At 36.0% G+C, this 26,650-nt stretch overlaps 1 protein-coding gene and 1 non-coding gene across 4 annotated transcripts; both read right to left on the bottom strand.

The window, feature by feature from the left end:
* Nucleotides 1–951: 951 nt before the first annotated feature.
* Nucleotides 952–5,750, bottom strand: LOC130802230 (uncharacterized). Of its 3 annotated transcripts, none has more exons than XM_057666159.1 (3): nt 5,629–5,750; nt 2,268–3,620; nt 952–2,181 (listed from the first exon to the last, which is right to left on the bottom strand). In XM_057666159.1, exon 2 carries the CDS (start codon nt 3,267–3,269, stop codon nt 2,370–2,372), a length of 900 nt encoding a protein of 299 aa, XP_057522142.1. In that variant the 5' UTR covers nt 3,270–3,620; nt 5,629–5,750; the 3' UTR covers nt 952–2,181; nt 2,268–2,369. The 3 variants fall into 3 exon arrangements, with proteins under 3 accessions (XP_057522142.1, XP_057522141.1, XP_057522140.1); XM_057666158.1 differs by lacking the exon at nt 5,629–5,750 and adding an exon at nt 3,797–4,514; XM_057666157.1 differs by lacking the exon at nt 5,629–5,750 and having other exon boundaries at nt 2,268–4,514.
* A 7,567-nt stretch (nt 5,751–13,317) lies between these two features.
* LOC130803351 (small nucleolar RNA R71) lies at nt 13,318–13,425 on the bottom strand. Its single transcript, XR_009039899.1, has one exon. It is a non-coding gene; the product is annotated as a small nucleolar RNA R71 (small nucleolar RNA).
* Nucleotides 13,426–26,650: the final 13,225 nt, after the last annotated feature.

Below are 26,650 nucleotides of genomic sequence, written 5' to 3'. Positions count from 1 at the left end.
TGCTTGTTGTTTGCAATAACATCAGTATACACACTGCTTGCACTAATCAACTTCAGTAGCCATTTCAATGTGTTTCAAAACTAAATTTCAGCACTGATTCAATTTGTATGTAATGCTGCAGCACTAATCAACTTCAGCATACTCAAAACTGATTTGCAACACTGATTACTCATTAAATGTGTATGTAATGCTTGCTGCACTAATCAACTTCAGTATACTCAATGTGTTTTAATGAACTGATTTGCAGCACTGATTCAATGTGTATGTAATACTACATTACTAATCAACTTCAGCATACTCAAAAACTGATTTAAAACTGATTTGATGCACTGATTTTGAGCACTAATTCAATGTGTATGTAATGCTTGCTGCACTATTCAACTTCAGCATACTCAAAAACTGATTCAAAACTGATTTGAAGCACTAATTTTGAGCACTAATTCAATGTGTATGTAATGCTTGCCGCACTAATCAACTTCAGAATACTCAAAACTGATTCAAAACTGATTTGCAGCACTAATCAACTTTAGTAGCCAACTTAATGTGTTTCAAAACTGATTTATAGCACTGATTCTGAGCACTCACTCAATGTGTATGTTATGCTTGTTGCACTAATCAACTTCAACATACTTCATGTGTTTCAAAATTGATTTGCAGCACTGATTTTCAGCACTGATTGAATGTGTATGTAATGCTGCAACACGAATCAGTATCATCAGTCTTAAAGAAAGTGCACTGATTCAATGTGTATAATCAATATTGCTGCACTGGCTCAATACACAACACTGATTTGCTGTTATGCATTTGCTTACATACATACTACGTATATTGCACTGATTCCATACACTCAGTTCATATACTGATTCAACACAGTAAATTAATTCAACACAGTACATTCTCAATTCATATACTAATTTGCTTACATGCAGTTCCACACAGTACATTCTCAGTTCATAAAACTTATACTAATATATATCTTACATTAGTTCAACACATTACATTCAACACCAAATTTCTTACTTTTAATATTTAAAGTGAGCTCTATATTTGACTAATTTGATCCATTACACATGAAGTAGATGCAGTTGTTGTAGTTTGCGTTTGTTGTTAACTATTGGAGCTAGGCACATTATTTGTTGTAGACTATTGACTAGAAGAAGATCCCTTTTTAGGCCTTCCACCCTTTGACTTGATCTTTGTTGGTGGTGGTTTGGGTGGATTCTTGCAGCCTTTTTTGTAGTGACCTAGGTTACCACAATTACCATATCTCCGTTCCTTGAATTCTCTAACAGCACATACAGGCTTCTTACCTCCTTTTCCTTCATCAGCTTCCTTCCTTCTTTTCCTCTTGTTAGGCCTTCCAGGCATAGTTCGAAATGGTGGAGGAAGTGGTCTGGCTAAAGTGGTTGTGGGCCACATTTTGTGTCCTAGCATACCATAAAACTTTGGACCATACGTCTTTGCATACGTTTCTACAAGATACACCTCGTGGACAAATTTGTTGGCATCTAATTTTCTAAGAACAATCAAGCCATGACATGTTTACAAGGGATCCCAATAAGTTTCCAACTTCCACAATGGCAAGTCTTATTGGCCAATTTTACAACGTAAGAGTCATCGTCATCATCTACCTCAAACTCTAACACATCCACTGGGATTACCCTTAAACCATATATATCCTTTGCATTTTTTTTCAATGATTTTGCTGATAGATGGCATCAACACACCTTCAAAGTTACTCAGCCCTTCCCTTTTAGATCCACTCCATTAGAGAAATTATAGGCTTCCCCTTTGCTTCTACTAACACATTATTGAATGCCTCACAACAATTATTTAACAACATCCCAGACTTACTCCTACTAGAAAAAGCATGCCTAGACCAGTGTTTTGTAGGAATAGCAGCTAGATATTCTTATGCTTCAACAGAAATATTCTTTATTTCATTCATTTCTCTATCAAAATGAAACTGTGAAGGTAAATTATTACTAATTAGTTTGACATGATCTCAAATATTTGTATGTATACTTGATTCTATACCTTGTTGTAAGCTTTTATTTTTCTCCAAAAGTGTTGTTTGTACAACTCTCCAGGGAACTTGATCTTGAAGTTCGCCCATATATGCCTGCAGCAGAACCTAATTTCAGCTTCAGGAATCACTGAGTTGAAAGCTTCAACCAAACCCTACATTATCCACAAATTAGTATTAGGGTTATAGCATTAGTTACAATTAAAACAAGATATGTGTTAACAAGTAATTACATTCATACCTTTTGCCTATCGCTCATGAAGGTGAAAGCTTCACCTCCTGCTTGTACCCAACTACTCGATGTAGTAACCGACCTAAGGTCTTCTACGAGGAGATTTAGAAATCAAGTCCAAGTTTCTACATTTTCTGTTTTGACCACAGCCCATGCAACGGGGAAGATGTTATTGTTCCCATCTTTACCTACAGCAGTCAACAAAACCCCAAGAAATTTTCCCTTCAAATGTGCCCCATCAACACCTCTAACAGGCCTACAGCCAGCAACAAAACCCTCCTTACATGCTGGCAAGCATATATACATCCTTTGGAACAAAGGTGGGGGTGTGTCTATTCCAATGCATTTAACGATGGCAGTGCTTTCTGGATTAAACCTCCTTATTGCTTCCGCATAATCCCACACCCTGCTATACTCTTCACTAGCATCACCAAATATCATTTTCATTGCAATTCTTTTAGCCATATAAAACTTAGAATACTTCACTTCATAACCTAACTCTCTATTAACCCGTTTCTCAAATGCCTTTAATTTCCAAGTTGGATTTTCCCTCCAATCTTCTATGTATTTCTCAGCTAAATACAAAGCAGTGACTTTATTATTTTGGTGTTGGTGACCACAAGTGTTCTTTGGAAAATAAATCCTTATTTGAAGTGTCTCCTCATCTTTCAACTTCACAGCATGAACCTTAAAATAACACTTCTTCTCCTTCCCACAAACACAGTTCACAATTCTTGCTTTCGATTTACTACAATCGCATCTATTGTAGCAATACACACTGATCCTACTTCTACCATTATGCAGGTAATAATAATTGTAACCACATTCAATAGCATGGTATATGTCTCTATTGTTTTCTTCATCAATATCCTTATCTACTACCAATCTAATTTCATCATCACCTATAAACACATCATCAAGACCATAAACCACATTTTCTGCATACAAAATCAGAATCATCCTCATATTCATCCTCATCACCACAACTATAATCATCATTAGTACTATCATCAAAATCAGGAACTTGCTGCTCTATGTGAGCTCTCTTATTTGCTGTAAGGTTTAGGGTAGAAATAGCAGCTGGGTTATCTGTTTTAGATCTAGGGTTAGCACTTAAAGAATTTTTATAACCCGTATCTGTGATTGGTGGTCCCTTTTGCCCAACATCAACATCTACATTTGCTCTTTCCAACTCATCCACAACCTTATGTACCACATCAGATCTTTCAATCTCCACCTCATCTACCCTAACATTACCCACCTCAGTTGCCAACTATGAGTCCTTCTTTTTCGACCTACTTGCTTTTTTCCAGATTTTCAATTTCTTCATCTTGTCTATTGATTTAGCTAATTTTAGGAACCCTAATACATTATTTAGACACAACAACAATCAATTTACAAATTCCAAGATAAAAAACAACAAATTCAAAAGAAAAAACGCAGCAAAAGGAATCAAATTTCTAAAACGAAATAAATTTTAAATTATGCTTAAAGTACAACATTGAAGTAGAAAACCATAAATGAGTAGTAGTACATACCAGTATAGGTTAGAACTTTCAACGAGATGTAGTTAAGAGGAGGATGGGAGCAAATTTAGGAGTTACAGGTTTGAGGAAATCGCGTCAAAGAAAGCTTCAGAAACAAAGGAATGCGAAAATGAGATGAAGAAGGAAGTTTAAGAGTCACGTGATGGTCAACGACCAAAAGTAATGGTCAACAAACGAAATCCGTCAAAAGGTAGTGTTGTGCAAAGATTTGTATTATATAAGGTAGTTTTTTGCAAAAACTTTTACATAAGGTAGTTTTTTTAAAAAAAGGGGTATAGATTAGGTAGTTTCTTATAATTTTGCCTTATTTTTTTTATTTTTTTGTAATATTATAACATCACAAATTCTTGTGAGTGAGAAACGTTTTCTTTAAGAGAATATCTCTGATTGGATCAGTCCATAAAGGAAAATATAGTAAGAGTAACATTAAGTTTTAATGGACTGGATTTGAAAGACAATCTCTCAGGAGACTGGAGCCTGCGGTTATCACATAGTTTTTTTAAATTTTTATCGAAATGGTTATGGGCTTAAGGCTATGGTCATTAGCCCATATACCGCCCAAATTCGGAATTCGAGAGGAAGAGATAGTGGACAGATCAAACATGTTTTTTCTATCTAAATATTTAACTATTTCTCTCTTATTTCTCTGTAAAATATCAATTTACTTGTTTTTCTCTTTGATTAAATATAATGTTGGTTTAACATGAATAAATTTGGTACTTCCTCTATTCTTTCAAATTTCTTGCAATTAGAAAATTACACTATTTATTTATTACTATTAATTTTTAATTTGTTTTAATTATTAAGTTAAAGCATAGTCAGGTGTGTTTTTATTTGATTCATATCAATACAAAAATTATTAATATTAATTTTTTATAATTTTTCATTATAAATAATTAAAAATATTAAAAATTAAATTAATAAATTAAATTATATAAAAAATCAAATATTACAACTACTTTGAAACACAGAATTTACTACTTATCAGAGAAATAAAAAAATAAAGCAGTGACCACTCACAAGTTGCATAAGACGTCAGTGTTATGTAGAACAAGTCAAGAATGGCATGAAAGTAAAGCTCAATTATTGAATAGTCAATAGACAAGGACATTAACATATGAATATGTATGTCCAAAGTTTTAATAGACAATTAATTAATGAACTATCATTTTTTCATTTTGCTAAAGCATTATTTAATTTGTGAAACTAACTTAATTAATTAAACAAGAAGATTCAACAAATTAAATTAACAATTTCATTATTTAGATACCTTAATAATTGACCAAGAAAATATAATAAATTAAATTAACAAATTAATGGATGATCATTAATTAGAGGATATTATTTCCATTGATTATATGATGACTTGTCAGCATTTTTATTTTCGGCAAATTATTATAATTTTTTTAACATATAATTAAACATTTGAAAATAAAAAATAATTTTAGGTCCCAAAAATTGTGGGCCGTTATGTCGTCGTATATGGTGCTCTTGTAAAAGAGTTCGACCTGTGTATAGAGATTTGTTTGATGAATGGTAATTGGTTGGAGGTTGAAGCTATTAGTTAGTTTGATTAGCTCAAAGAATTGACTTATTTGCTACTTCTCAAAGCCAAAGGTTTAGGCCAGCCAACTGTAATTGTTGTGAATCGGCTATTGCAATGGTGAAGAAACAACAAAAAAAGAAATGCAAAGACAAACAACCAAAACAGAGCACAACAATGGAAGAAGCAAAACACAAGATGTATGAGGCATCTATGGATACCTCCACCTCAAAATAAGTAGCTTAACATTAATATAATCAACAATACATTAATGACTCACCTTTCCAAGCTTTAAGAACAGCCTCTCAAAGCAAAGATGGAACCTTTAACTGAATCTCACACAAACATGCATAACACATGGATGAAGAACTCTTATGGTGTGAACCCTAGCTTTCAATCTTGTATATGCCTCTCTCAATTCCCTAATAATGTTCTAAGACTCCTTATATAGTCATAAAACATATTAGAATAACTTAGGAAAAAAGGCTTAAAAGCCCACAAAATCCCGCACATAAAACATAAAGCTTTTGTTCTGTTCGCTGCCATTTTGCTCGATCGAGAGCCCTAGGCTCGACCGATGGAGCGATTTCTCTGAGGCTACTAGAACCCTGCTGCATTAAGGCTCGACCGAGCCAAACATGCTCGACCACTCGAGCGGTCTTCAAAACCCTCCAATCTTCGTGCCTTGTCTTCATTAAGACACCCCAAAACATTCACCTTGATCCCTTCATCAAGTGATCCAAATCTCAATCCTCCATAGCTCATGTTCCTTACATCTTCACTCTCAAGAGTCCAAGATAAGGCATGAGCAATCAAGTGATCAAACCCATCACAAAGGTCATTGAAATTGGGCTTGACTCAACAGTAATAAATATGGTTTGTATAAAAATAGTTGTTGGCATTTGGTTGCATATTAGAAAAATAATTGAGTCATAATTCTAAAAACCATCAAAAATATTACCCATAGTAGCTTTTGAGTTATGACTTTAAGTTATTTACCAGTAACTTTTTTCTAAATGTCCAACGAAAAAATCACTTGAAGCGCGTAAGATGACAGTAGGAGAGACGTGAATGTTAAGTTGGATATTGTGACAGACCAACATAAATAAGATTAAGAACCGTGTTTTGAAAGAAAGACAAGAGGCTTCACCCATCTCTGCAGAGATGCGTGAAAGTAGATTGAGATGGTTTTGGCATGTACGAAGGAAAATCGTCGACATGCAAAACATCACGGTTGATAGAAGTAAAGTTGTGATAGGCCTAAGAAAACGTGAGAAGAGCAAATTAAAAATGACATGAATGAGTTGTATCTTTCTAAGAACTTGACTAAAGATAAATTAAAATTAGTTGGATACGTGGTTTTGGTGTCCGTGAGCATCAATAATTACCTTTGGCTCATAGTCTTACCTTTATGATTGTGTTTGCATTAAATATTCTCGTTGAAATTTCAAAGAAATTGGTTCGACTTTGGTTCAATGTTGAGGCTAATTAATGATAGTTTTTCAAATAAAAAAAAATCTTTTTATTTAGGTTAATCAAAGGCATTACTTAATAATATTTAATTTTTAGACCCAATTGATATAATAATACTAATATAATAGAAATTTCCAAATAACTAACTAAAACGACTGACTTAAATGTATAATAGTTAGTATGTTAATAATTAATTCTGACTAATAACAGTTCCAACCAGTAATCACTTATCAAATAAATTCTTTAATCAAAATTCAAAGAGCTAGAGCATAATTAAATTCAATCAAGCACTTATCAAGCACTTTACATTAATTTGACATACAACCATTAAAAACATTTCATCCATGTATGATTAATAATATACTTTCTCCGTTCTATTATATTTGCTACTAATAATAATATTTTTCTACATAACACGTCACAATCGAATGCGAGTATTTCGGAGTATTTAATTTGACAACTATAAGGATTCTTCGACTACCCCAATGAAAAAAAAATTACAAAAATAGAAACATAATTTTGAAGAAAGTATTGACATATGAATTTAATCTACTATTTACAGCTAGAAAGAAATAGAACGGGAACATCTAACGAAAGGAATGCATTTCACATTTGTAATCTGGCACAAGCAATTACCAGCTTGCATTTTGATGCGGCAGACTGGTCTCTTATTCATAGATTCATTTGTTCTGCAACAGCAGAAGTAAGTTCGTCTAACAATAATGAAATAATAAGAAAATGACACGAGAGATTTAACATGGCTACATCCACCGGCACCAAGATCAAATAATTTCATTATGAGTGCAAAGAATTACAAGATGAATCTCAATCACACTCACAAATTAATGGCTCTCTTGTGATCTCTCTCAATTTTGTGAATCATCATATATTAATCCTAAAATGGGAGTTTATATACTAATGCCCAATAAAAGGAAGTTATTACATAATAAACACAAAGTAACCGTCCCATAAGACACCTCCCGTGAAAAGAAACCGCCATTTCGCGAGCCGTGTACAACTACGCGAGCCGCGAAATGGAGATAGAACGCACTCCGCGCCCCGCGGACCTCCTCTTTGACCCATACTCATCTTCTTCAATGGTGCTTGCCAGTTTGAGTCACCATTAACAACAATCTCCACCTTGACGAAAACTCGTATTGACCAAACGATCTCATCAACACAAAGTGAACATATCTCAAGCCAAAACCCAATGTAAAGCTCATACATAAGCCGTACATCCCGATAAGTCTTCAACCAAGACTCATCTTGACAAGTCTCCAACCAAGACCTATCACATAATTTTCACCAAGTATAACAACTCATAATGCTCCACCTGCATCACAAGCCCCGGGCAAGCTCCACCTTAAGGCCAACATGCCTACAACAGGAGCTCCCTAACACCGCCCCTAAGGGCCTACTACATCACATAGTAATCAACATTCTTAAGCAATGTTTAAACTTACTAAATGCACTACAAGAAAACTTGTTTCTAGCAACAGAAAAAGTCGTTGCTAAAAACCTGATTTCGTTGCTAAAAATGTTTTTTGCAACGAATTCCATTGTTGCGGGTACAACCGTAACTAAAGGTTTTAGCAACGACTTTCGTGGTTGCAAAAGGTATCTTTTTTTTGCAACGAGATCTATTGTTGCAAAAGAAGTATCGTTGCAATTCCTTCCAACGTTTTTAGCAACAAAAAAGCTCGTTGCCAAATTTTTTGTATTTTTAGCGACAACTGTTTTCGTTGTTAAATATATTGTTTTCACAACAATTCAAGTTGTTGCAATACATGATAGTCAATCTTTTGCAACGACTTTACTGTAGAGAAAACAATTAAGTAAAATTTGTTATTAATGTTTTTAGCAACAACTATTACCGTTGCAAAAAATATACACATTTTTCGCAACGACCTTGTTATCTTCTAAAACAATCTACAATCTATATATAAACTAGACAATTAAAATAATAAATAATTTATAACCAACTAAACTAATATCACCGATTATCATTATATATTAATTCGTATCCCAAAATATCACACGTCCCAAATATTATCGTGTGTCAAAAATATACGTAATTCATATACATGTAACGTATAACCAATTTTCCAAAATAATGCTTTATAGCAACGACTGGTATCGTTGCAAAAAACAAATATTAATTATTTCAAAGTCCGCACTCATTTTTTTTTTATGGCAACGATTATTTAGCAACAACAACGGATTTCGCAACAACTTGTATTTTTCGCAACGAAAAAAATATAGTCGTTTCTAAAACTTGTTGCTAAAAACAAGTTTTTTTGTAGTGATGGAACAGACTTAGTAAAGAAATCAGCTGGGTTGTTAGCGGTCCCGATCTTCTTTACCTTTACCCTCTTGTCAGTACGCAAGAAATGATACCTGACATCAATGTGCTTGGTCCGATCATGGTGTACTTGGTCTTTAGCTAAGCAAATGGCACTTAGACTATCATAATATACCGTAGCAAAATCCTGTGCGATACCCAGTTCACCTACAAGGCCTTTGAGCCATATGGACTCCTTAGCTGCAAAAGTTAAAGCCATGTACTCAGCTTCAATAGTAGACAACGTAACCGAAGACTGCAATGTAGACTTCCAACTAACCATAGAACCACCCAAACTAAACACATACCCGGTCACCGACCTTCTGCTATCCACATCAGCTGCATAATCAGAATTACTATATCCAGTTACCAAAGACTCCTTACCATTCCCATACACAAGACCAATATCAGTTGTCCCTCTTAAATAACGAAAAATCCTTTTCACCCCTTGCCAGTGCTCTCTCTTAGGTCCAGCCATGAACCTACTCACAACACTAACAACGTGCGCAATATCCAGCCTAGTACAGACCATAACATACATCAAACAACCAACAGCGTTGGCATAAGGGACTCTAGACATATACGCCAACTCCTCCTCAGTTTGAGGTGATATAGACAAAGACAATTTGCAGCTCACAGATGTTAGTGGACTTATAGGCTTCGACTTCTCCATCCCAAAACGAGATAAAATCTTTTCGATGTAACTTTTCTAAGTCAAGAAAAGCTTACGTCTAGCCCGATCCCTATAGATCTCCATACCCAAAATCTTCTTAGCTGGACCCAAATCTTTCATGTCAAATTCCGAGCTAAGCAACTCTTTAAGTCTAGCAACATCCGATTTATTCTTTGTGGCAACAAGCATGTCATCAACATATAACAACAAATAAACCATGGAACTGTCATCCAACTTACTATGATACACACAGCAATCATACGCGTTCCTATCAAAACCATGCGAAACCATAAAAGAATCAAACCTCTTGTACCACTGCCGAGGGGATTGCTTAAGTCCATACAACGACTTTAGCAATCTGCATGCATAGTGCTCTTTCCCTAGGATCTTGAATCCCTCGGGCTGCTTCATCAAAATCTCCACCTCTAAATTGCCATGAAGGAAAGTCGTGTTAACATCCAACTACTCCAGTTCAAGGTCAAAATGTGCTACAATTGACAATAGCACACGAATAGAAGTATGTCGAACCACCGGTGAGAATATCTCCACAAAATCAACCCTTTTTACCTGACTGAACCCCTTTGCAACTAACCTAGCCTTAAAACGAACTTTCTCAGATTCAGATGACCCTTCTTTCTTCTTAAAAATTCACTTACACCTTACAAGCTTTCTCCCCTCTGGTACCTTCACAAGTTCCCACACTCTGTTCTTGTAAAGAGACTGCATCTCTTCACCCATTGCAGCAAGCCATTTCGCCGACTCACTACAACTAATTGCTTGTTTATACGTGGCAGGTTCATATGACTCTACATCATCAGCTACACTCAATGCATAACCTGTCAAATTCTCAACAAAGCAATTTCTTCCTTTCATCTCTTCAATCAACCTAACAGGCTTCTTGATAACTCGTCTAGGTCTCTCAAGAATGGTGTCAGATTGACTAGATGACCCCTGATTATACTGCTCCACCTCCTCCCCAAAGTTAGGAAAAGATGAAACAACCTCAGGTTCAGGAGTACTCGGCATTGGAACCTCAACATCATCATCAATAAATTGCATTCGCGGTAAATCAACAATGGATGACTGATGTACCTCAAGTACTCCATCTATCTGCAGCAAATTCTCCCTCTCCTTTCCCAGATCAGAAGACTCCGAGCTCTTCTTTGAATACATGGTCCTCTCATCAAAAGTGACATCCCTACCAAGAATGACCCGAACCTCCGAAGGTGAATAGATCCTAAACCCCTTCACACCATCACTGTACCCAACAAAACGCCCCGTCTTGGCTCGTGGATCCAGCTTACCCTCACTCACATGATAATAAGCAACACAGCCAAAAATCTTCATGTTAGAGAAACTAGGCAACTTACCACTTAATGTGTGTGTTTTATATACTATTTTCTACCATGCCCCCATTGCATTTTCATATCATTTCTCGCGTATTTTGCTCAATTTTCTATTGGTTTTTATGATTGGTTGGAGTGTTTGTTTCCTATCTATTTTGTTGGTACAAAGCTCTAATTATGCTAGGAATCGACTCTTGGAGCGAGATTTGCAAGTTGGAAGGTCATAAGCTACTCAAAGGGTCATTTTTGTGCTGACCAGGTCTCATACCCGGGTGGGTTTCCACATACCCGACCGGGTTTGCACTTGGCACTTAAAAGAATTTGAAGATGCCATTTGGAAGAAAAAGTTGCCACTTGCACCCAGGTGGGTTTCCACATACCCGTCCGGGTGAGCCTCTCATACCCGGGTGGGTTTCCACATACCCGGCCGGGTGAGCCTCTAAACCCGGGTGGGTTTCTAGACACCCGGCCAGGCTTCCATTGAAGATCAAAATGCTCTGCTGCGTACCCGGGCGGGTTTCCTCTTACCCGACCGGGTTTACTCTTGAACTTAGAAAATTTTTTGGTCTTGAAGATTTAGTTGTGCTGCGCACCCGGCCGGGTCCTGCAGTGATTTTTGATAGTAACTTCCCATATCCTCCGATCTCTTTTTAGGAGGATATAAATAGCTTTTGAGGGGAATTTTTGGGGACAGTTTTTTTCTCTGGTTTGGAGGGTTTGGTATTGAAGGGATTTCCCATATTACTTGCCTTGGGGGATTGTTGATCAACACTTCGACATTGTAATTTTAATTATATTGAAGGTATTAGTTTCAATTCGAATTTCTTGTTCTTGTTTATTATTGTTATCTTTGAATGCTTGTTTCTCCATTAAATTTGAATTTGATTTTCTCCATGAATTTCATTGTTGAATCTCTTGTTAGTTTTAATATGCTTAGTGAGTAGTTTTATTTCTAGGGCTTGGTGAAACTATGCAAAAGGTCATGATTCTTGTTTGATTTTAGGATTAAAATTTGGTTTGTCTAGGCGATTCAATTGATGGGTTTTAGATTGATTGCATGTTTGGCCAATTTGCAAGTTTTATTCGCTCAATTCTATAAGCGAGAGTTGCGAGTTTGAGTGAACGATTTCCTTCTTTGAACAATTAAGCTTTAATCACGATAGCTTGTTTTATTGTTTGATTGTCGAATTTGTTTGCAAGAGCAACACCTTCCTTCGCCTATATTCATTCCTATCCCAATTGTTGTTCATGAATCATGATCGATGCATAGTAAATCCTTTTAGCCCTAGGTTTTTAATCATTGAATTTTATTCATTTCTTGTTTTTGCATTCTACTTAGATAAACAAAAATCCAACTTTTGATCGTTAGTAATAGTGAACTTGGTTCAATTTGTGACTTTAATTGTCCTTCCACAGTGGTTCGACCCTACTTTCCCAACTATACTAGTTAGGTGAATTAGGAATTATTTTTGGTAGTAAAACGACCTATCAAAATTTGGCGCCGTTGCCGGGGAAGGGCAACAATTTTACTTTTTGAATTTAGCGTTTGCTTTTGCTAACCCACTCGAGGAACAACTGTTCTTCGAGCGTATTTACGTTTGTTTTAGTGTTTTTGTGCATGACCAGGAGTACCAACAAGCAACTTTTTCTTTTTGATCCTGAGGTTGAGGCAACTGCTCGTAGAACACACGCAAGTGCAAAGAAAAGGAGGGCGGAGGCTCGTAAACAAGCTCAACAGCCCTCTCAATCTCTTGACATGGCGGCTCAGGCTCCCGAGAGAACTCTTAAGCAGTCTACACAGCCCAAGGCCAGCAATGTTACCGCGGGGATTAGGATGCCGGCTACTAATGCTGGAAACTTTGACATCAAATCCCATGTTATGAATATGATCACGGGAAATCAGTTCTATGGTCTTGACAATGAAGAACTCGTTGATCATCTGCAGAAATTCCTTCAAGCATGTTCTCTACAAAAGATTACTAGGATGACTAACGACGAGCTCTACTTGTACCTCTTTCGTTTCTCTTTAGCAGGCAAAGCTCAACGTTGGTATAACTCTCTTCCCAACACCATTACTACTTGGGCGCAATTGTCTGATGCTTTCCTAGTGAAGTATTATCCCGGTTATAAGACTCATGACTACAAAGTTAAGCTCTATAGTTTCTCACAAGATGCGGGGGAGACTTTTCATGATGCGTGGAAGAGATTCAAAGATTACCAATATATGTGCCCTCATCACGGTATTGAGAAGAAATTTTTTTATGCAATCTTTTTATAATGGTCTTGATAATGAGACTAAGAGGATGGTAGATGGTGCGGCTGGCGGCTCTTTTATGAACAAACAAACTTATGAGGCTATTTCACTCTTGGATACTCTTGCTGAAAATCAATGGAATAGCTCATCTAGGCGCGCAGCTCAAGCACCAAGGAAGAGGAAGCATGAAGTTGAAACTTATTCCCTTCTATCATCACAAATCTCAGCTTTGAATGCGAAAATTGATGGGAAGCGCATGAGTGCTAATACATCTATGCCCGTCAATGCTATGGCTACCTCTAGCCAAGGTGGAGTTACTTATGATTATTGCGGTGTGCATGGTCATTTTCTAATGGAGTGTTCTATTAATCCTAATGGAGCTATGGGAGTGCCAGAGAAGTCAATGCTTTTCAAGCTCGTCCTCCTTTCAACAACAATAGCTACTATCCTGGAATTCGTAATCATCCTAACTTGTCATATCGCAACAACAATGTGTTAAATCCTCAACAGCAACACTTTCCACCACAAGCACCACAACAACAATATGGGCAACATCAGCAATATCAGCCCAATCAAGGACCACCCGATTTCCAAAGGCCTCCTCAAGGCCATCAACAGCAGCAATTTCAAAACCAAAAACCCCAATCCGAATTGGGGGAGTTGAAAACCATGATGGCTCAAATGGCCAAACAGCTTGAGCAACTCGGTACTCACAATAAAATGCTTGAAACTCAAGTCGCTTAATTAGCTGCATCTAGCTCCTCTAGACAAGCAGGAGCATTGCCCGGCCAACCTACTCAACCACATGGCAAGCAGACCGCCAATGCAATCACTACAAGGAGCGGGTTGAGTTATGACGAGCCACCCATGCCTCACAATGGAGAGTCAAATTCGAAAGATGTGGGCATTTCTGAAGTGATTACTGATGAAGCATCTTCTGAGGCAGTGCACGAGAAATTCCTATTATTTTGTTCTTGATATGGAGGAAGATCGACAAATTCCTATTATTTTAGGAAGACCTTTCCTTCATACGGCAGGAGCAGTTATTGATGTGAAAAATGGTAGACTTACACTTTCTGTGGGGGATGACAATGTAACTTTCAATTTGAGCAATGCTTTGAAAGGTCCCATGCTTGAGGAAAAATGCTATGTTATTGATGTAGTTGATGTGATTTGTCATGATAACTTGCCCCTAACTCTTATGAAAGATCCTTTGGAAGCCGTTTTTTGTCTTGAATCTTCTACAGGTGATGCTAGCATTTGGAAGACTGAAATTGATGCTATTTAACAAGCTCTTTGTAATGAAGAGCTTAGTCACAGCAAGAGCAAGAGAGTGCAGAGGTTAGTTCGGCCTACATGCAAAGTTGAGGTAAAGAAGCCCGAACTAAAACCTCTCCCTTCCCATCTTAAGTATGTTTTTCTTGATGAGCAAGAGCTCCATCCTGTTATCGTCAGCACCACACTCAATGATGCCCAACTTTCCCAACTTTTAAATGTTCTGAAAACTCATAAGAAGGCCATTGGGTATAGTGTTGATGATTTGAAGGGTATTAGTCCCGACTTTTGCATGCATAGGATTCATTTGGAAGAAGATCACAGGCCTTGTATTCAACCACAAAGGCGCTTAAATCCTAACATGTAAGAAGTCGTGAAAAGTGAGGTAATGAAACTTGTTGGCCTCTCAAGGTTTTGATGATGACTTCACTCTTAAATAAACAAACATATTTTTAGAGATTGTTTTGTAGGTATATATTCGATTTTGTTGAATCGTTGATGAAGCCTATGACTTGGTTCGTGGAAGTTGTACGTGTCTTAGAATATCCAAGAAGTTAGATAAATGCTTAGGATGTTAAAAGTAGACAGACGGTCTACTGTTCCCAAAGTTGATAATCTGACAGAAGTTGTATATGGAGACAATACATTGTTCCTACGTAGCAGGTCTGGAGAATAACATCGACTGGAAAATTGCGAATTAATTATTTTCTGTTTTTAAGTTGATGTAATGGGTTAGAATTAATTTAATTGCTTAAATTAATTAGTAAGTTAATTGGCAAATCTATTTTTAGGTTTTCTAAAAATAGCCCAAGACTTTTTCTTTATTAGATTTAGATCTCCTATTTTTTAGGATCTTATGTTTTAAACTCCTATGATATTTTTAGCATTAAGGAAACTGATTTTTCTTTGAGCAAATAACAGCCGGACACTTTCTTAATTCCACCACCTTTTGTTTTGAGAACGTGAGGAAGTGGAGGTATGTGTGAGATAGTGGACGTTATGCTTATGGTAACTGCTGGCTGTTCCCTCTATAAATAGAATGGACTTTGCTCGAACCAAAATCAATCTAAGAGAATCCAAGAGAAAAAAAAGAGTGTCCATTAAAGGGAGATCATTTTAAGAAAAATATTTTCAGTTTTCCAATGCCAATTAATTTATTATATTTTTCTTAAGTAATTATTTTAATTTTTAATCTCTTGAGAATTGGCCTTGTAAGGGTTAATGAGTGTTTTGTTGTAATTAGACTTGTGGGAAGTCTAAGGGAATAGAGAAGAGAAACGTGAGAAGAGAAAGAGAAGGAGAATAGAGAAAGAGAATTAGGCCTAGAGTAGAGAAGCTTCAAGTGAAGCAAACATTGTTTTGTGTAATTATAATTGATTGCCTAAACATAGTGAGAATTTTGAAATCCTGGGGGGTCGTGGTTTTTCCTTCTTATTAGGCCAAGAAGGTTTCCACGTAAAATCTTTGTCTCTTTTTATTTCTTGCTTCTTAAGTTTAAGTTTTATTTTGTTTGTTAAAATTCCGCAAGTTAGAGCAAAAACGTAGTACAATTCACTACACAACAATTCACCCCCCCCCCCCCCCCCCTCTTGTTGCATTTGATCATCTCTTCATATTCCAACAATTGGTATCAGAGCCCTGTTCCTCATTTAATCAGGAAACCCTGAGAGCAGTATTCTGTTCCCACAGAGATGTTGAAGATGAACGAGCGCATGGAAGAGGGGTACTCCACACAAAGGCCACCCATATTTGATGGGAAATTCTATACTTACTGGAAAAATAGAATGGAAATCTTCATAAAGGCCGAAAACTATCAAGTTTGGAGAGTTATTGAAGTTGGAGACTTTGAGGTGACGACCATCAACTCCAATAACGAAGCTATTCCAAAACCAATCACTGAATATGAAAAAGAAGATTTTCAAAAGATGGAGATGAACGCTCTTGCTATCAAATTGCTTCACTGTGGTCTTGGACCCAATGAACACAATCGTATTATGGGTTGCAAAACTGCCAAGCAGATTTGGGACCTGCTAGAAGTTACCCATGAAGGTACCAGCGAAGTGAAGCGGTCCAAGATTAACCTCCTAATGTCCAAATATGAAAGGTTTGTTATGGAACCTAGAGAGAACATTCAAGAGATGTTCACCAGGTTCACAAATATCACGAATGAATTGGTCTCTCTTGGTAAGATCATTCCCGTTGATGAACAAGTTAGGAAAATACTTAGGAGTCTTCCTCAAGACGAACGCTGGAGAGCTAAGGTCACAGCCATTCAGGAATCGAAAGATTTCACCAAGTTTAATTTGAAAGAGTTGGCTGGTTCCCTCATGACTCATGAATTGCATTTGGGAACAGCTGACAGTTCCCGTAATAAAGGACTGGCTCTGGCAGCGGATGATAGTGAAGAATCAGAAGCTGGGGAAGAGGAAGCTGCTATGTTGGCACGTAAATTCAAAAAATTCTTCAGGAACAGTAGATATGAAAATCAAAGGAATAATAAAGAAAAAGGAACTGCTAACATGAAGAAAAATTTTGAATGCGACAAATGTAAAAGTACTGACTACTTCATCAAAGATTGCCCTCTATGGAAGAATGAGAAGGGAAAGGGAAAGACAAGAGAAGCTGGAAGGATGCCTAAACAAGGAAACTTCAGAACTGATTTTCGAAAAGCTATGATCGCAGCTTGGGATAATAGTGAAAGCGAAGCTGAAACTGAAGCGCCAATAGAGGAAGAAACCGCACATCTGTGTCTCATGGCATCTCATGAAGAGTCTAAGGAAAAAGAGGTAATGTCTTCTAGTCCATCTCCTAAACAACTGTCTAATTTAAGTAAGAATAAATTAATCAAATTGCTGTTAGAGACACAAGAAAAGTTGAATGAAAAAACAGCTAAGTGTCTCCAAATTGAGAAGGAACTTAACTTAAGTAAAGATCATATCTCATACCTAAATTCCTTTAGGATCGATGTGCAAAGTAGATTTTTTGATTTGTTAGATAAGAATATCATTTTAAAAGAACAATTGGAAAAATTAAAGCAGGATTTCATTATTCTTAACATTGAATTAAATCAAAACAAATTGCTAGGATTAAAATTGGTTAAAAATGATAAAACCACTCATGTGTTTAGCACGGAATTTAAAGAAATAAAATTAAAATTAGAATCATATGAAAAAGAAAATAAGTTTCTAAAAGATCAAATTAACTTAAGAGGAAAAGGGAAAAGGGAAAATCACTGAAATTCCCAAATGGATTCTAAATGCTAAAACCAAGAGTAAAGAAGGTCTAGGTTATGTTAAGAATGAAAAAAGGAAAAAGGTATATGTAGATCTCCCTAGTAGTAAAATCTGTTCCTTTTGTGGTAAAATTGGACACCTAAAATATCAATGTGTAAAAAGGGAACAGCACACTAAAGCAAATGAAACTTATGTCGAATGCATATGGATTGAGAAACATGATTCAAATTTAATCGACAGGGAACCCAAGGCTGACTGGGTTCCTAAAACTAACCATTAGTTTGATTTACAGGCTCAAGTGAGGGGGAACAACTCATGGTATCTCGACAGTGGGTGTTCCAAGCACATGACGGGTGATAAATCAAGATTTCTCTCACTTGAAGCGTATGATGGGGGAACTGTAACCTTCGGTGATAATATGAAGGGTGAAATAATCGCCAAAGGAAAAGTTGGAAGATCAAGCTCCCATGCCATTGATAATGTATTTTTAGTCGAGAATCTAAAACACAATCTTTTAAGTATTTCTCAATTTTGTGACAAAGGTAACTCTGTTAAGTTTACTTCTGAACGATGTATAATTTCTAGGAACAACACAGGAGACCCTGTACTAGAGGGAATCAGAAAAGGGAACACCTATGTGGTGGACCTGGACACTGTTCCCAGAAACAGTCTAACGTGTTTAAGCGTTATAGAAGAAGACCCACTTCTTTGGCACAAGCGTCTAGGTCATGCTAGCTATTCATTGATTAACACCTTAAGATCAAAAGACCTAGTAAGAGGATTACCAGCAATAAAATTCCTCAAAAATGAAATTTGTGATCCTTGTGCTAAAGGAAAACAAGTGCGGTCATCCTTTAAATCAAAGTTTCTGGTGACTACCTCTAGACCATTAGAATTAATTCATATGGATCTATGTGGACCTATGAGAACACAAAGTCGTAGTGGCAAAAGATATGTGTTTGTCATAGTTGATGATTTTAGTAGATTTACTTGGACCTTATTTTAGCAAGCAAAGATGAAGCTTTGGAGGAGTTTGTATCTTTTGCAAATAAAATACAAAAATCTACCAATAATTCAATTGTTCACATTAGATCGGATCATGGCAAAGAATTTGAAAACTCAAACTTCATGAATTATTGTGATGAACATGGTATAAATAATAATTTTTCCGCTCCTAGAACACCACAACAAAATGGAGTGGTAGAAAGGAAGAATAGAACCCTAGAAGAAATGGCTAGGACCATGTTGATTGCCAGTGGTCTACCTAGAAATTTTTGGGCAGAAGCCGTCAATACTGCATGTTATATTCTTAATCGTGTATTAATAAGACCAATCACTTCTAAGACACCCTATGTATTACTCAAAGGTGTTAAACCAAATATTTCCTATTTTCGTGTGTTTGGATGCAAATGTTTTGTACATGTGAATGGTAAACGAAATATAGGTAAGTTTGATGAAAGAAGTGATGAAGCAGTATTCCTCGGTTATTCATCACATAGCAAAGCTTACAGAGTTTATAATAAGAGAACAATGTGTGTAGAGGAATCTATTCACATAATTTTTGATGAAACTAACTTTTCAACAAGTGAACAGGAAACAAATAATATTAAAATAGGTCTTGCAAATTTAGAAGAAGATGATGAAGGAGTTAAAATGAAAGATCCAGGAACAGCAGGTGAACAGTCAATACAAGAAGAGGCAGGGGAAACTGACCAAATCCAGGAACTGCCAGCTCAATAGGACCAGCAGACTGTTCCCAATCCAGCTGTTCCCGCAGATGACCAAGATGATCCAGTAGCTGAACAAAATGCAAATCAAGATGCTGAATCAGAACATGCTATTTTTTCCTACAGAGAATTTGTGCCTAAACCTTGGAAATACCAAAGTTATCATCCTCTTGATCTGATTATAAGTGATATGAATAAGGGAACACAAACCAGATCTCAACTGAGAAACTTTTGTGCACACTTTGCGTTCCTATCATCACTTGAACCCAAAAATCACGAAGAAGCTCTAAAGGATTCCGAATGGATAGTAGCCATGCAAGATGAATTAAATGAATTTGAAAGAAATAAAGTGTGGCACTTAGAACCCAAACCAAAAGGCAAGAAGGTAATTGGTTTGAAATGGGTATTTCGGAATAAGCTAGATAAGCATGGAATAATTGTAAGAAACAAAGCAAGACTCGTGGTCAAAGGGTACAATCAACAAGAAGGTATTGATTATACTGAGACATTTGCTTCGGTAGCAAGGTTAGAGGCTATTAGAATTTTAATTTCTTTTGCTGCATTTATGAACTTTAAGTTATATCAAATGGATGTGAAATGTGCTTTCTTAAATGGTTTTCTTGATGAAGAAGTTTTTGTTGAACAACCTCCAGGTTTTGAGAACACCTCTTGTCTTGATCATGTCTACAAGCTTGACAAAGCTTTATATGGCTTGAAGCAAGCTCCTAGGCAATGGTATGAAAGACTATCAAAGTTTTTGATTCAAAATAACTTTGTTAGAGGAAAAATCGACAAAACCTTGTTCTTTAAGAATAAAGGTTCTCATATTTTGGTTGTTCAAATTTATGTTGATGATATTGTTTTTGGTGCTACTAATGATTTATTATGTAAGGAATTTGCTAACCTAATGGGCAAAGAATTTGAAATGAGCATGATGGGAGAATTAAATTTCTTTCTTGGTTTGCAAATTAAACAAACTGAAAATGGTATTTTTATTCATCAACAAAAATACATAAAAGAACTTCTTAAGAAGTATGGGCTAAACAATGCTAAAATCAACCATACACCCATGGCTACAAATGTTAGATTAGATGAAGACCTAAAAGGAACTAACGTAGATCAAACAATGTATCGAGGCATGATAGGTTCCTTATTATATCTAACTGCAAGTAGACCCGATATTTCATTTAGTGTTGGTTTATGTGCTAGATTTCAATCAAATCCTAAAGAATCACATCTCACGGCAGTCAAACGAATTTTAAGATATTTGAAGGGAACAGACGACTTGTCCCTATTTTATCCTAAAAGTGATATTTATGATTTAAAAGGTTTTAGTGATGCAGATTATGCAGGTGATCTAGTTAATAGAAAAAGCACGTCAGGTATGGTACAATTTCTTAGTTTCATGGAGTTCCAAGAAACAAAACACGGTTGCATTATCCACAGCCGAAGCTGAATACGTGGCAGCAGCAGCTTGTTGTTCCCAAATGCTTTGGATAAAACAGCAACTAAGAGATTTTGGTATTAAATTTGAATGTGTTCCTATTTATTGTGATAATACCAGTGCCATATGTATATCTAAAGATCCAGTGCATCATTTACGAGCTAAACATATACATATTAGACATCATTTCCTTAAGGATAACGTAGAACACAAAAATATTGTATCAAAGCATGTCAATACTAATGAACAAGTTGCAGACATTCTGACCAAACCGCTTCCAAGGGAACAATATGAAAAGATGAGATTGGAACTTAGTATGATCAAGCTCCACTAAAGTTGGTTGCATAAAATTTCCAATGAAGCATCATGAAAAAAAAAGGGTCAGGAATCAACCTCAAAATTTTGATTGAAAATCAATTATTGCATGGATCAGGTAAACACGTAATGAAGTTTGTACTATGAATATTTTCTTGTTTGCATGTTGTTAGTTTGATCAGACCACAGCAATATGTTCGTTATTTTCTTTATAATTTTTTTTATATATCATAATTCATCATTTTTTTTATTTTGTTTTCATATTTTACTTTAATATTCATAATTTATTCATATTTCATTTTTTTCTTAAAAATGTACGGCCAACTAAAATTAAAAACAATAGGAAACGGTTTTCAATCCCATCTCTTCAAAATCTTTCCATATCAAACGCTATGATTAGAGCATTAAAGGGATTGGACTTAAGGAAACCGTCATTTCATCACATTATTAAACCCTTCTCTTACTTCACACTTCACACGCCTTCTCTATTCCTCTTCAAGAAACCGTCCTTCTCCCTATCTCTCAATCTATTCAACACTTCAAAATGAAAACCCCAAGTTCCTCAAAGAAAACCCCTAAATCCCGTAAACAATCACAGCCAAAACCTCTGAGAGTGGTTCATCCTCCACCATTACTGGATGCTGCACCACTCACCACCAAATAAACCACAAATACATCACCCAAACAATCTACTGAACCTACTGGTACAAAACGCAAGATCTCATCACCAAAAGGTGGATCATCTTCCAAAGTAGTCAAACGTTCGAAGCTTGCTGATCCTAATAGTGCTGAAGAAGTTGCAAAAGAAATGTCTGTAGGATTTGGGTTAGACAAGTACTGGTATGATTCTACTTATTTTCCTAAATTGCATGACATTTTACAAAATCAAGAATGGGAGATTTTGATGACAAATTTTAGTTGCAATTCCATTTTTCCAAATCTTATGCGAGAATTCATTTCAAATTTTTCAAATGATTGTGGGACGTGTTCTAGTAGTGTCAAGAACATCAAAATAGAATTTAACAGTGCATTGTTGGGGGAATGGTTTAGTGTTCCTAATGTTGGTTTTGATACATATTGCGTTGGTACAAAAATAGTTTTCTCTGGAATTAATGAAAAGACAATTTTTAAATTTTTGGGGGTTGAACAAAAGAAAGGGAAGATCAGTCATAATATTCTTTCTCCATTGCATAAATTACTGTATAATGTTGCACGTAGATTTATTTTGCCCCGAAACTCTAAAAGGAGTGAAGTAAGTTTACGTGATGCAACCTTAATTTATTGCATGGATAACCACATAAAGATAAATTTTCCGTCATTAATGATATCGCATTTGTCTGATTGTATTGAGAAGAAAAATTTTGTTGGTTATGGGGGGCTGTTGACTTGGATTTTCAGAAAGTTTGGTGTACCATTGGATGGGCTGGAGTTCCCAATGGGTCCCAACATGAAAATAGGTGTGAAATGTTTGCAAAATTTGCACCTCAAATTAAATGATGAAGGAATGTTAATACATGAATCAGAGGAGGTTGTTGAAGTAGAATCTGATGAGGAAGAGATTGAAAAAGAAGAAGCAAAATTGAGGGAGAGAGATCAAGAAGAAAAAGAGGAAAAGGAGCAAGAGCATGTTCCCACTGACCATATTGAAACAGAAGAAAAAGGGGAACAGGATGGAGAAGCTAGTAAGGGGGAAGCAGAACAGGAGGGAGCCTTAGGAGAAGAGGCTCATCACAATCTCTGTGATGATACAAGTGATGAAGAGATTGTGATAGCTCTGAGGAAAAAGGCTAAATTCATTAAGAGGAAGAGTAGGAGGTTAGCTTCAAAACGCAAGGCTACAATGGTTGATGATGCTACATTTGACACCATGCCTGAACCTATATCAAGTGAACCTCCCTCTCCCAAGCCAACCACATCATCACCACATCACAATCCATCACCACCTCCATCACCAATACAGTCTACACCACCACCTTTTCAGTCACACACTTCACCTGATGTAGGTTGTACTAACTATGATTCTGTTCCTGCAGCTTCTTTAGACTCTGTCCTCTCTAAGCTAAATGACCTCCAGTCTCACTTCCTTGCATTTCAAGACGAAACTCGTGTCTCCCTTGCTTCAATTGTTGATCAGCTTAACCAGATGGAGAGCCGTCTTGGTGCCAAGTTGGACACAGTAGAAGTACAGACTGAGTTCGTTGATGAAGAAGAGACTGCTCCCTGATCCCTCTTCCTATATGCTTTTATGATTTGTTGGCTGTAATATTAATCAAACAACTTCACTTTTTAGTCTTTGTACCATCTGAGGTACAAAGTTGTATTGTTGAACAATTGCTACTTTTCTTTCTTTGCTTTTATTAATGGTCTGTGACAACTAATTATATGCAGGTTTGATTTTTATTCATGGCACTTCCTTTTATTATTGTTTCTTGTTTTCATCACTGACAAATCTATATGGTTTGTGCTGAGGTTTGATAATCCCTACTTCTTTTTGATTGATGACAAAAGGGGGAAGATTATGCACAAACTTAAGAAGAGCAGTGAATACACAGTAACATATCTTGGTTGATTTATATTGTTTCTTATTGATGATAATGTGCTGAGTTTATGCTAGCTTAATGATCATCTGTGTTTTCAAGTTGATGGATATTTATTTGTTTTTGTGAATTTGTTTTCAAGTTGTTTTTGTTGAAAATACTTAATAATTTGAGTTAAGTTTTATTGTGTTAGTTTAATTATGTCAGTTTAATTAATTTTAGTTTATTTCATTTAAGTTTTAGATTAATTAATTTTGAAAATTTTTAAACATATTTGATATTATGGAGTAAATTGTTTTATTGTGAATGCTTGGTAAATTATATTTTAAGGATTTGATTTGCTAAGTTATTTAGAGTTGCTTTAATCTCTAGTATGCTCTAAGAATTTTTTTTACTCTATTTTACTTAAGTTTGTTTATAAAGTTTGCCATCATCAAAAAGGGGGAATTTGTTGGCCTCTCAAGGTTTTGATGATGACTTCACTTTTAAATAAACAAACATATTTTTAGAGATTGTTTTGTAGGTATATATCCGATTTTGTTGAATCGTTGATGAAGCCTATGACTTGGTTCGTGGAAGTTGTACGTGTCTTAGAATATCCAAGAAGTTAGATAAATGCTTAGGATGTTAAAAGTAGACAGACGGTCTACTGTTCCCAAAGTTGATAATCTGACAGAAGTTGTAGATGGAGACAGTACACTGTTCCTACGTAGCAGGTCTGGAGAATAACATCGACTGGAAAATTGCGAATTAATTATTTTCTGTTTTTAAGTTGATGTAATGGGTTAGAATTAATTTAATTGCTTAAATTAATTAGTAAGTTAATTGGCAAATCTATTTTTAGGTTTTCTAAAAATAGCCCAAGACTTTTTCTTTATTAGATTTAGATCTCCTATTTTTTAGGATCTTATGTTTTAAACTCCTATGCTATTTTTAGCATTAAGGAAACTGATTTTTCTTTGAGCAAATAACAGCCGGACACTTTCTTAATTCCACCACCTTTTGTTTTGAGAACGTGGGGAAGTGGAGGTATGTGTGAGATAGTGGACGTTATGCTTATGGTAACTGCTGGCTGTTCCCTCTATAAATAGAATGGACTTTGCTCGAACCAAAATCAATCTAAGAGAATCCAAGAGAAAAAAAAGAGTGTCCATTAAAGGGAGATCATCTTAAGAAAAATATTTTCAGTTTTCCAATGCCAATTAATTTATTATATTTTTCTTAAGTAATTATTTTAATTTTTAATCTCTTGAGAATTGGCCTTGTAAGGGTTAATGAGTGTTTTGTTGTAATTAGACTTGTGGGAAGTCTAAGGGAATAGAGAAGAGAAACGTGAGAAGAGAAAGAGAAGGAGAATAGAGAAAGAGAATTAGGCCTAGAGTAGAGAAGCTTCAAGTGAAGCAAACATTGTTTTGTGTAATTATAATTGATTGCCTAAACATAGTGAGAATTTTGAAATCCCGGGGGGTCGTGGTTTTTCCTTCTTATTAGGCCAAGAAGGTTTCCACGTAAAATCTTTGTCTCTTTTTATTTCTTGCTTCTTAAGTTTAAGTTTTATTTTGTTTGTTAAAATTCCGCAAGTTAGAGCAAAAAATGTAGTACAATTCACTACACAACAATTCACCCCCCCTCTTGTTGCATTTGATCATCTCTTCATATTCCAACAAAACTACTTGACGCAGGCATTATTTTTCCTATTGCTGCATCTAAGTGGGTAAGTCCTGTGCAAGTGGTTCCGAAAAAAGGTGGGATGACTGTTGTTAAGAATGATAAAAATGAATTAATTCCCACTAGAACTGTCACTGGTTGGCGCATGTGTATTGATTACAGGAGACTGAATTTAGCTACTCATAAGGATCATTTCCCTCTCCCCTTCATTGATCAGATGCTTGAAAGGTTAGCTTGTCATAAATATTTTTGTTATTTGGATGGTTATTTTGGATTCTTCCAAATTCCCATTCATCCTGATGACCAAGAGAAGACAACATTCACTTGTCCTTATGGTACTTTTGCATATCGTAGAATGCCATTTGGGTTATGTAATGCACCAGCTACATTTCAGCGTTGCATGATCAGCATTTTTTCTCATTTCATAGAGTCTATCATGGAAGTCTTTGTGGATGACTTTAGTGTGTATGGTAGTTCTTTTGAATCTTGTTTGGCTAATCTCACTAAAGTTTTGAAAAGATGTGAAGAATGTAATTTGGCTTTAAATTGGGAAAAGTGTCACTTTATGGTGATTGAGGGTGTTGTTCTTGGCCACATTATTTCTGATAAAGGCATACAGGTAGATCGAGCCAAGGTACAGGTGATTGAGCAATTACCACCACCAGTTAATGTGAAAGGGGTAAGGAGTTTTCTTGGTCATGCGGGGTTTTACCGCCGCTTTATTCAAGATTTTTCTAAAATTGCTAAACCACTAACCCAACTTCTTCTTAAAGATGCGCCTTTTGACTTTACTGAGGAGTGTGTCGAGTCTTTTAACAGGATAAAGCAAGCTCTCATAACCGCACCCATCATTCACCCTCCCGATTGGGAACTCCCATTCGAGATTATGTGCGATGCAAGTGATTTTGCGGTTGGAGCTGTGCTCGATCAAAGAAAGGACAAGGTCTTGCACGCCATTTATTATGCTAGCAAGACTTTGGATGAGGCTCAAGTCAACTACGCCACCACAGAGAAGG

This window comes from Amaranthus tricolor, chromosome 16 (genome assembly GCF_026212465.1).
Source record: "Amaranthus tricolor cultivar Red isolate AtriRed21 chromosome 16, ASM2621246v1, whole genome shotgun sequence".
NCBI lineage: Eukaryota > Viridiplantae > Streptophyta > Magnoliopsida > Caryophyllales > Amaranthaceae > Amaranthus > Amaranthus tricolor.
This window is presented reverse-complemented; position numbering and strand designations above follow the sequence as displayed.

Bases quoted from the DNA above. Each gene is read 5' to 3' on its own strand.
- LOC130802230 (XM_057666159.1), bottom strand. From the start codon at position 3,269: ATGATAGTACTAATGATGATTATAGTTGTGGTGATGAGGATGAATATG.